The 12477-nt window shown below is 36.2% G+C and overlaps 1 protein-coding gene across 2 annotated transcripts in view; it reads left to right on the top strand.

The window, feature by feature from the left end:
• The window catches only part of HNF4G (hepatocyte nuclear factor 4 gamma), a 136621-nt gene extending 125075 nt beyond the window's left edge, over positions 1-11546 (top strand). For both annotated transcript variants that reach the window (XM_040487560.1, XM_040487559.1), the window contains 4 exons: positions 3438-3590; positions 3719-3955; positions 5007-5129; positions 9763-11546. In XM_040487560.1, the coding sequence (XP_040343494.1) occupies positions 3438-3590; positions 3719-3955; positions 5007-5129; positions 9763-9884 (635 nt within the window). In that variant the 3' untranslated portion in view covers positions 9885-11546. The remainder of the gene's footprint in view (positions 1-3437; positions 3591-3718; positions 3956-5006; positions 5130-9762) is intronic.
• Positions 11547-12477: the final 931 nt, after the last annotated feature.

Here is a 12477-nt window from a genome sequence, read left to right as displayed (position 1 = left end):
CTCACAATATATGTAAATCAAACTGTCATGCTGTCCTTCTTAAACTTATACAGTGATGTATGTCAATTATTTCTCAATAAAACTGGAGGGAAAAGATTTAAAAATAAAAGAGAAATGTTGCTCAATAAACATAATAATGAAGTATCTTTAAATCCTATCAGGACAAATAACTGGTGATTTATGTGACCACTTTATTGGAGTCTCAGTGTTGTTTCCAACTCCTTCAGTGGCTGCTTAATACTTGTAACTTGTTTTATACACTTCCAAGGAACATGTCTATTTCCTATGATCTCATTGCCTATGATATGATGCAAAATCCCAAGTTAAAAAAATTATTTGGTGACTATGTCTGAAAATCCTGATAGTTAAGTAGTAGTGCTGGAAGAGACAAAGTAGGATGGCAGGTTGAATGGGGGAAGAAGACACAAGGGAAAGCTTTTGTCTTCCTTAAGCAATTGCTTCCATCCACCCACCTTACTTACCTTTTAAAATTAGTTTTCCTGTTGAGAGAGTTGAGATGGCTGTAATGATTGTTATCTCCACTTCTCTCTGGCTGTGTGAAATGATGACTAGATTGCTCAATATGTCTTTGTGTTAGATATTTTAACCCAAAATAGGAATAAATAAAATATGATATATTTTTCACATATAATATGATATAGCTAATATAATAGATATAGCTAATATCTTACTTACATCTTGCGTAGGACTTACTATGCAAGATGCATTCTCTAAGTGCTTTACATATAAATACATGCTATCTCATTTAATCCTCATGATAACCCTAAGGGATAGGTACGTACTTTTATTCTGCAGGTGAAGAAATGCAGGCAGAGAAAGTTAACTTAAGGTCACAAAGCCAGTAAGGGATAGAGCCAGGATTCTAAACCACATAATGTGACTGCAGAGACCATGCTCTTAGATTCTATTAAACACTCTCCTGCATTTATAAGACTGCTATAATACTGCTCTCATTATAGATTGAATACAGTATACTTAAAAACTCAAATGTATTTGCTACCTATTTCTAAATTGTTTTACCCTGAATAATTAGGTAAACTAACTTTTCATAAGAGCAAGTCTATATTTTTTTAGATCTTTTTACATGTTGTTACACTGAAGATTGTCTTTGCCTGCAATGAAAGAATTCAGAATATTGACTTCTTATAAAATCAGAAAATAACAATTTAGCTGTTATCTTAGGAGCTCTAATAACTTCTAGTTTCTAATATTTTTGAAGCTATACTATTTGTCACATACAGCCAGAGACATTCTAAATTGGAGCATCCTTAGGGATTAGGGAGTCTAGTCTCTGTTCAATTTCTGAACTTTCTTGAATTCATCTACTTAGGCCTGTTAAAGTTGTGTTTCAAAAGTTGTTACACCTACATATACCTAGACCACTAAAGGAGTCCTCTTTTTATCCACTGTAAGCAAGAAAGTTTCTTTAGGTTTTGTGTTACACTCATAAATGATTAAGACACTAATAGATAACTGACATAGTGGAAGGGTAATCATTATATTTTGTTTCTCTCCTGTCAATTATTAGCTTGTTATTAGTCTGCACTTTCGTGTTATCACTAGTGACTGAGTCTGTTAAAATGCATGTGATCATATTATCAATGTCATTTATCCTTGACGTGTTCTTAAGTTTTTCTTTCTTTTTTTTTTTAATATGAAATTTATTGTCAAACTGGTTTCCATACAACACCCAGTGCTCATCCCAACAGGTGCCCTCCTCAATACCCATCACCCACCCTCCCCGCCCTCCCACCCCCCATCAACCCTCAGATTGTTCTCAGTTTTTAAGAGTCTCTTATGTTATGGCTCCCTCCCTCTCTAACCTTTTTTTTTTTTTTCCTTCCCCTCCCCCATGGTCTTCTGTTAAGTTTCTCAGGATCCATATAAGAGTGAAAACATATGGTATCTGTCTTTCTCTGTATGGCTTATTTCACTCAGCATAACACTCTCCAGTTCCATCCACGTTGCTACAAAAGGCCATATTTCATTCTTTCTCATTGCCACATAGTATTCCATTGTGTATATAAACCACAATTTCTTTACCCATTCATCAGTTGATGGATATTTAGGCTCTTTCCATAATTTGGCTATTGTTGAAAGTGCTGTTATAAACATTGGGGTACAAGTGCCCCTATGCATCAGCACTCCTGTATCCCCTGGGTAAATTCCTAGCAGTGCTATTGCTGGGTCATAGGGTAGATCTATTTTTAATTTTTTGAGGAACCTCCACACTGTTTTCCAGAGCGGCTGCACCAATTTGCATTCCCACCAACAGTGCAAGAGGGTTCCCGTTTCTCCACATCCTCTCCAGTATCTATAAGTCTCCTGATTTGTTCATTTTAGCCACTCTGACTGGCGTGAGGTGGTATCTGCGTATGGTTTTGATTTGTATTTCCCTGATGACGAGTGATGTTGAGCATCTTGTTATGTGCCTGTTGGCCATCTGGATGTCTTCTTTAGAGAAGTGTCTATTCATGTCTTCTGCCCTTTTCTTCACTGGATTATTTGTTTTTTGGGTGTGGAGTTTTGTGGGTTCTTTATAGATTTTGGATACTGGCCCTTTGCCTGGTATGTCATTTGCAAATATCTTTCCCCATTCCGTCGGTTGCCTTTTAGTTTTCTTCATTGTTTCCTTGGCAGTGCAGAAGCTTTTCATCTTGATGAGGTCCCCATAGTTCATTTTTGCTTTTAATTCCCTTGCCTTTGGGGATGTGTCAAGTAAGAAATTGCTGTGGCTGAGGTCAGAGAGGTTTTCTCCTGCTTTCTTCTCTAGGGTTTTGATGATTTCCTGTCTCACATTCAGGTCCTTTATCCATTTTGAGTTTATTTTTGTGAATGGTGTAAGAAAGTGGTCTAGTTTCAACCTTCTGCATGTTGCTGTCCAGTTCTCCCAGCACCATTTGTTAAAGAGACTGTCTTTTTTTCCATTGGATATTCCTTCCTGCTTTGTCAAAGATTAGTTGGCCATACTTTTGTGGGTCTAATTCTGGGGTTTCTATTCTATTCCATTGTTCTATGTGTCTGTTTTTGTGCCAATACCATGCTGTCTTGATGATTACAGCTTTGTAGTAGAGGCTAAAGTCTGGGATTGTGATGCCTCCAGCTTTGGTCTTCTTCTTCAAAATTACTTTGGCTATTCGGGGTCTTTTGTGGTTCCATACAAATTTTAGGATTGCCTTTTCTAGCTTCGAGAAGAATGCTCGTGCAACTTGATTGGGATTGCATTGAATGTGTAGAGAGCTTTGCAGTATTGACATTTTAACAATATTTATTCTTCCAATCCACTACTGAAAGAAAGTACTATTCCTATTCCTTCAAGGGAAGAACCGTTTAAAATATTTATTTATGAAAACTTAAATCATATCCGACAATCTTTTGTTGGGGTGTGCTGATCTTTTTTTTTTTTTTCCTCCTAGGAAACAACTACGTAATTCACCGCAACAGCAGTGAAATTGAGATCAGCCGCGTGGCCAACCGGGTTCTAGACGAGTTGGTACGACCATTTCAAGAAATTCAGATTGATGACAATGAATATGCTTGTTTGAAGGCAATTGTATTTTTTGATCCAGGTTTGTTTTCAGATTTCCATTAAACAACAATTAAAATGAAAATTAACCATTATTTAATATTGGAATATTTTCTCTCACACTCTAGCAAGATGCGATCTCTTAGATTGCCCCTTTTCTTCCTTTCTTAGATGCAAAAGGGCTAAGCGACCCGGTAAAGATTAAGAACATGCGGTTCCAAGTGCAGCTCAGTTTGGAGGACTACATCAATGACAGGCAATATGACTCCCGGGGGAGGTTTGGAGAGCTGCTCTTGCTCCTGCCCACGCTGCAGAGCATCACCTGGCAAATGATTGAGCAAATACAGTTCGTTAAACTTTTTGGGATGGTTAAAATTGACAACTTACTTCAGGAAATGTTACTAGGTGGTGAGTACATTTAAGAATTTATTATTTATTAGCATTGCAGTCTGTAATAGGTTGACTTGTTTGTTTGTTTATCTTCTTCCAAGTTTTTCTATTTTATTTTATTTATTTGAATTCAAGTTAGTTAGCATACATAGGTAGTACTGGTTTCTGGAGCAGAATCTATTTATATTTTGTCTGTGACATAGTGGATTCATTTTGTTTTTTTTAACATTTAGAAAGTCTCCAAAACCCATTTGATGGAGACAAAAATACTTGAACATATTGAAATCCTCATTCTTACTAGTCTCTGCCATCTTTGTCCCCCGCAGTTCTTCTTGCCTCAGTTTCTATCCTTTCAAATATGGTGAATAGAAATGGATTTTCTATTTTTAGGACTCCTAGGGGTGTATTATATTTTTCTATGCCATGACTCCTTTAAAAGCTCAAGGATACCAGCATTGCAACAGAACCTAAAAATATTTCTAGTAAATACCTTAAAACTAAACACTTTGCTCCTGAAATAATTAATTGACATAACACAATGAGAAGGGAAAAATGAGATTTCATTGCTGCAATAAATGTCAGGAATAAGTTAAGAAATCATTTATTTTGTGTTCTGATCTAAATTAAATTTCCTTGTAAAATCACTTTATTTTATTTTAGTTTAGTTTAGTTTTAGTTTTCTGGTGCTTAATGTGTTTCTAATGACATCTTTCTGAAATAAAAGTTGTTTATGCTATTAGTGTGATCCCAAATACTATAAACTTGAGGTAAGTGATTCTTGGAATTGCCTTAACAACAGGCAGCAAACCTAATGATTCCAGGAAACAGCACACAAGGTCCATTATTAATATACAACATAACATGATACAACATTAATCTAGCCAATGCACAGTGAAAGCTGACATTGTCCTTAATATGGCAGCAGTTCTATTAATTTATTTTTGAAATCCCAAAAAGCACTTTGCAAAAATAGCAATATTCAAGCTGTCAATCAAAGCATGTGTTGCAAGGTAAACTTGCTGTCGCTGATTAAATGTCACTAACGCAAGCATCTTTTTATCTTCTGTAGGTGCTTCCAGTGACGCCAGCCATCTCCATCATCCGGTGCACCCACATTTGTCTCAAGATCCATTAACCGGACAAACTATACTTTTAGGTCCCATGTCAACACTGGTTCATACAGACCAGATCTGTAAGTATTTTGCCAACCATAATATTTTTTGAACTTAATTAAGAAAAAGTGGAATTTGGGGAAAGAATCTATCAGTACTCAGCAATAGCAAAATTTAGGTGCAGTTTCCTCTGTAGGACTCCACTGTGGGAGATTGTGATATTCAGCAAGTCCTTGTTCTCCTAGGGATCATGAGTTTGCTCCCTAAAATTGGATGTGAGTGCATAAAACAGAATGTACAGGCAGTCCTGGTTTGGCCTGGTAGTGCAGGGCTGTGAAAAGGACTGTGCAAGCTGGAAGTGTGCAAGGAAATCTTAATAATCAATAGGAAAATTATAGTTGATTGTGACCTTTAAAAATGTTTGCGGGGTGGCTGGGTGGCTCAGTTGGTTAAGCATCAGACTCTTGGTTTCAGCTCAGGTCACGATCTCATGGTTTGTGAGATCAAGCCCCATGTTGGACTCTGCACTGACAGCACGGAGCCTGATTGCGATCCTCTCTCTCCCTCTCTCTCTCTGTCCCTTCCCTGTTCTCACGTGTGTGTGTGTGTGTGTGTGTGTGTGTGTGTGTGAATGCTCATGCTTTCTCCCTTTCTCTCTCTATCTTAAAATAAACATTTAAAAATGAATAAATAAAAGTGTTTGCTGAAACATTAAGAACTCTCCTAACTACAGGTTGTAACTCTATAGTGAAGCTGAATAATAATAATCCTAATATCTATTTAAGACACTGTAATGTAAGCATTAGATACAATGAGAATTCACATGTTTTTGTTTGTTTGTTTGTTAGTTTGTTTGTTAAAAAATTATCAAGAAGGAGTGCCTGGATGGCTCAGTTGGTTAAGCGTCTGACTCTTGAGCCCCACGTCAGGCTCTGTGCTGACAGCGTGAAGCCTGCTTGGGATTCTCCCTCTCCCTCTCTCTCTGCCCCTCCCCTTTTGTGTCCCCTCTTTCTCTCTCAGAATAAATAAAAAAACATTTTTTAAAAATATGTAAAAAAATTATGAAGTATAGTTTCAACAGTGCGTCCTGCTTTCCTCTGTTCTACATTGCAAGTGGAAGTGAGCATCTTTTCTATGCCTTGATGAATTTTACTCTTTTGGGAAGTTTGGATCAGCTTCCAAGATTTTACCCTTCGCAATTTCCATGTCTGAAATATCTCTGAGAAATTATTTAATATGAAGTTTTTTCACTAATGTCCATCACTTTACCTTCACTAAGACCCAGAATGCAGATTTATTTTTATTGTTTTAATTTAAATTTCAGTGAACATACAGTGCAGTATTGGTTTCAGGAGTAGAATTCAGTAATTCCTCACTTACACACAAAACCCAGTGCTCATCACAAGTGCCCTTTTTAGTACCCATCACCCTTCTAGCCATGTCCCCACCCCCCCATCAACCCTCAGTTTGTTCTCTATCATTAAGAGTCTCCTGTGATTTGTTTCCCTCTCTTCTCTTCCCCCCACTTTCCCATGTTATATGTTCATCTGTTTTGTTTTGTAAACTCCACATATGAATGAAATCATATGGTATTTGTCTTTCTCTGATTGGCTTATTTCACTTAGCATAACACACTCTAGCTCCATCCATGTTATTGCAAACAGCGAGATTTCACAGAATGCAGATTTAGAGACTCAAAGAGCAGCAGTGTCTGCATTCCCAGGGGAACTATTTCTTCTGCAGCTCCATCCATGTTCCATTCACTTCCTGCATTGTCACTTTTTGCTTCTTTTCTTTTATTTATTTTTGCCAATTCTGTTTTAATTGTCCATTTTTTTGCAAAATGTCATGAGAATTTATCACTAGGAGATGAGGAGGCAACACAACTACACACTTAGTTGTCAGTACATGAACTGAATAAAATATGTTCAGTGACATCCCAGACAGACTTAAAGATGTGATGTGATTGGTTACTGATCACAATACACATCTGTTACTGAGGTGATTCATGTAGACCGAAGAGTTAGCAGTGAAGTTTGTATTTATGCAGTTACTCACAGTTAATTGTGAGTTACCATGCTAAATGAAATTTGAGCCATGTTTTTGCCAGACTGGTGCTATTTATCCAAGCTGTAATAACTGAAATCCATGCATGTCAGATTTGTGCAAAGTGAGGGCCACTGGGAAAACACTTTGGAACTAAAATGATTACATAAATAGTAGGGGTTAGTAGCAAAGTTAGTATGATAATGTTGCAGATTTAACAAAAATTCTATTTTTCATAAGCTACTCCAGAGATAAAAATCTGTATTTGACAAAATACCTAGGATTGTTTCTGAGTTTATATTTAGTATTCCCACATTTACCATTGATCTATCTCCTCTTAACACTAAACCAGCTAACTCACTGAGATTCCTTGAGTTATTGTGATATAATTATTATGTGTGTCTGTATTACCTACTGAATTTACAGTAGCCCTCAGTAACTAATTACAGTGTGGTTTCATGGAAATGTTCAAACAAATGTGACAATTTAGTGAGTACCACCTGACTGCTACCTAGTGGTGTAGGGAAAGTGGAGGCCACAGAAATGGGGATTATCCCTGTTGCCTTTTAGATACAGCCCCTGGTAAACCTATGTGTAAATAGTGTCTGAAACACAAAGTTCTTTGATTACATGATAGAGGCAGAAATAAAATTGTTAAAACATAACTCATATTATGGAAACAGAACTTGAAATGTGTTTGAAAGACATCAATTTGGGACCATCCTTGGAAAGCAAATGTTACCATGTTCCTTTCATAGTCAAGAGCAGACAGGGCAAGTCCAACGTCATCTCTCTTAGGGATTAGTTATTCATAAACCCAGAAAACAAAACACTTTAACAACATATTAAACATTATAGGCATTGGCTGGCAAGAACGTTTAACAATTCTGCTGGTGGTTGAATCTTGTACTTTTTAAATGTTAGTTTTCTAGTACTTTTTTTTTAAAAAAATTTTTTTTAACGTTTATTTATTTTTGGGGGGGGGGGGGGACAGAGAGAGACAGAGCATGAACGGGGGAGGGGCAGAGAGAGAGGGAGACACAGAATCAGAAACAGGCTCCAGGCTCTGAACCATCAGCCCAGAGCCCGACGCGGGGCTCGAACTCACGGACCGCGAGATCGTGACCTGGTTGAAGTCGGACGCTTAACCGACAGCGCCACCCAGGCTGTTTTCTAGTACTTTTAAAAGCATATTTGCTGACCCTAGTCTATTTAAAATCACATCACATTTCTCATTTTTATTTTACCTCTTTCAACATAATATTTATGAGAATCCATTTGTAAAGGAAAAATTTCCTCTGTTAGCACCTATTTGGAAGAGTTTATATTTTATGCAAAACAAAACATTACACATACACACAAAATAAATTTAAGTTCATGTGTATTTTCCTGGCCTTTTAGAGCAGGTCCTGGCAGTCTTAGATTCATCCCAAATATCCAGAAAAAAAATTTTAAAGCAAATATGGTTATTCTTTTGTTAATTAAACTCTATGTAAATTGTTGTTTCCAACCATATTTAATAATATAAAGTCAATATGTGAAAGATCAGGCAAAAAGGAAGTGTTCTTATTTTTGTATCAATTTTTAAAAGCTATTTTGAAAAAAAAGTCTATACAGTTTGCAGTGCCTCAGGCTGATTATCAAACATTTTCTATTCGTTCTGTTAAATATGGAATTAAAACCAATGTGAATATTAAAATATTTCAAGTTTTAAAAAATTAAAAATCTGGGGCGCCTGGGTGGCGCAGTCGGTTAAGCGTCCGACTTCAGCCAGGTCACGATCTCGCGGCCCGTGAGTTCGAGCCCCGCGTCAGGCTCTGGGCTGATGGCTCAGAGCCTGGAGCCTGTTTCCGATTCTGTGTCTCCCTCTCTCTCTGCCCCTCCCCCGTTCATGCTCTGTCTCTCTCTGTCCCAAAAATAAATAAAAAACGTTGAAAAAAATTAAAAAAAAAAATTAAAAATCTAAGATAGCTCCCAGATTATTTTATAATATAGTAAAAGTTTGCAATAGGAGGAAATACTATTCTAGACAATGAAGTATTCACACTGTAACTTCTTTTTTCAATTACTTGGGCTTGCTCTTTGATGAGGAAGGGATGGGTGAGCTCAACTGTAATAGAATAATTTTGAAGCAAAATGCCAGTATTTTTCAGATGTTTTTAATTCCGATATAGGTTTCAAAGCACTTGCAAAATGTCTTAACTTTTTATGTTGTCTATTATGTTTGAGTCAGTGGAATCCAAACCAAATATATTTTATGTGCATTTTTCATTGTAAAAGTTGTACAGTTGTTTTCAAAGATTTGAAAAAAAAACAACAACCTGGCATTCTGTTCATACTCTTCATTAACTTTTTTTCTGCTGGGTTTGTGAGAAAATCAAATGCTCATAAATGCTATTAAGAAAGACAGTACGTGACTGTTGAGTGACTATGAAGACGTTTAAGCATCTCTATTCCGTTTGGATGCTATCTGGGAGGGCAGAGGGCAGTGCAACTCCAATAGCACCTCAGTGAGCTCATAACGGATTAATCATACTTTATATATGATCTTCATATATATGATAATATCTCCAAAGTGGAATAATGCATATGGGTGTCATGCAGGGCTTTCTAGGCCGGGCCAAGGTGACTGTCACCATCACATACAATTCTCTGATTCTTTTTTAGCAACTCCTGAGACCCCACTCCCTTCCCCACCACAAGGCTCTGGACAAGAACAGTACAAAATAGCCGCAAACCAAGCTTCAGTGATTTCACACCAGCCTCTCTCCAAACAAAAGCAATTGTGAGAATATGTTTACTCCTGAATGGCACTGCGTAAATGTGAAAACTTGTTGGTCTTAAAATAACTCAGGATAGTACTTTTGGCAAACTCTTAGCCAAGGCTTCTTCATGGTGCTGTTGTAAGATGGTATCCTCTTTTCTTGTTTATATGCTCATTTTGTTTGTTGTTGCTATTGTTTAAAACTTTCAGATGCAAATAATGCATATCTGAGTTTCAATATGTTTGTATAGTATATTTTTCCAACTTCCCTTGCACTGCTCTGGAACCAGTTGAATCTTATGTACTACTTTCATTTGTTGTCTCGATATTAATTTAAATTTATAAATAATTGCTTCATTGTGATGTGATGCAGAACTGAGTGTTCTTTTGTGACTAAGAATGGTAGGCAGATCAGCAATTCCAGATCAGTGTAAAATGAACCATTTTTTTTTTTATCAATTTCAAACTTGCAAGTTAGAAAAATAAAGCAGTTGCTATAAAATAGGAAATATTTATTTGAAGAATCACTTGTGGATATCCAGTGGCTAAGAAGCATCTTTTTGGCCCACAGTTAAATACACCTCTATCTTAAGCTTAGAAAATTATAGTCATGCCAAGGCTGACTGGCTATTCCTTGTAATCCTGCCTATATTTGAAGATGTATTTTAACGTAAAACATGTTTGTTTTACCAATCAAGATACAGGATAAATGGTAAAAAAGGAAACCCTTAACACAGTGGCTCGACCAAGAGAAACCCTGCCTTCTCTCTCATAAAACAATCTGGTAGTCATCCATTGACTTGAATTTTAGCATATGCCTGCCTCTAGTTCCCAGGGACCCTGCAAGAGCAGTCTTTAGGTGATAAGCCTTGTGCCAACTAAAACGGCACCGCTCTGGGAGGCTGATATTGGGAGACAAAATGGCCATTGTCACACACACAGTGTCTCAATCCTCACGGCAACCCCGTAAGAGAGGTATTATTGTCTTTCCCTTATAAATGAAGAAACCTATTGCTTGGAGGGTTGAAGTACATAACTGAAGTTTGTAAACCTGAAGAGCAGGACAGCCACCTTGACGCCCAGATCTGCTTGATTCTAAGGAGAATAAATCTGGTGTGGAATGAAAAATGTGAGCTTCTTACTATGGTTTTTAAATATATGCAGTTGATGTGATGACTGAATCCAGCCCATCTTGTTACCTGTAACACATATTTACATGTAATCAATGAGTGTAAATTTGTTGCAGCATGAATAAGAAACCACTGTTGTCGCTTTAATGTCTTCCCCCCAAAACAAAAAACAAAAAAGACAAAAACACAAAACAAAACCTTAAAACAAATTAAAGGAAATAAAAGACATACCAGATAGGTTATGATGAAAACACAAATGCAAATCACTGGCTCAGCGGATTTTCAAAAATCCAGTGGACTGAGGAGTACAGTTCATTGGAGCCCTATTTGATATCATCTAAAGCTGAAGTGTATTTGAAAACAATGCATGATGGGCCACCTCAAGAAATAGTGATCTCTCTCACTCTCTTTCTCTATCACACACACACACACACACACACACGCACACAGAAGCAAGGAAATATTACTGAGTAATTATGAGCGATACAAAAAAATAGTGTCCCAACTTGTAAGAGACTAAATTAACTGATTTTTACAGAATCTCTCAAAATTTCTAAGATTTCATAACCCCCCATTTACCCTACGAATAAAAAAGGTTCTGTTAATATTAACTAACTTATTAAGTCAGTATAGAAAAATGGTTAATTGGAAGCTATAATGGATTTAATAAAATCAAAATTCCTTTAGTAGCTGGTACCTGAAAACTGTAAAATATATCTTTGAGAGTGAGTGAGGGAAGAGGAAAGTTTACTTCACTCTTATTTTTTGGAAATTGACTCTAGCGTCTCAGTTTCATGTATAAGAATGCTTTTGATCTTTATAAATAACAAATACTTTTGTAGGTTTCTGTTTTACTTGTTGTGCTGTTCTTTTAGTAGATATTAAAAAAATTCATTTTTAGTGAACCCTTTAACTTATCTGCATATATTTACTAAACAGCTTTGTTTTAGAAATTATTGCTAACGATTTTGTTTTAATAACTATGGTCAGGGAATTTTTAATATAATATTTTTGTATACTTAACTGCCAAAAATGCTGGACAAAGAGGAACTGAAGTTTTCAGCGTATTTTCAAAATATTGATAATGAAACTTATTGCTTTTATATAGCACAAAACTTTTTCAGGTGGTAAATATGAATAATTTATTGTGAAATAATGATTCATTTTATAAATGTAAAATTATTTTTATAAATTTTATTGTTGAAAATCAAAACTTACTAAATTTTTAAGTGTAAATTATAGTGAGATTAAGATATTTCTAAACTGTGATATGTTGTTTCACTGAACTTTCTAAATAAAAATTGAGAAAAAAAAACTGAAGTAGGGTGCTTCATTATTGTTTAAAATGATTTTGTACTTTTAGAGATATGGATAATATATTTTTTTTTAACGTTTTATTTATTTTTGAGACAGAGAGAGACACAGCATGAACGGGGGAGGGGCAGAGAGAGAGGGAGACACAGAATCGGAAACAGGCCCCAGGCTCCG

The sequence above is a fragment of the Herpailurus yagouaroundi genome, unplaced genomic scaffold (assembly GCF_014898765.1).
Source record: "Herpailurus yagouaroundi ecotype Mexico unplaced genomic scaffold, PumYag 165, whole genome shotgun sequence".
Taxonomy (NCBI): Eukaryota; Metazoa; Chordata; class Mammalia; order Carnivora; family Felidae; genus Herpailurus; species Herpailurus yagouaroundi.
This window is presented reverse-complemented; position numbering and strand designations above follow the sequence as displayed.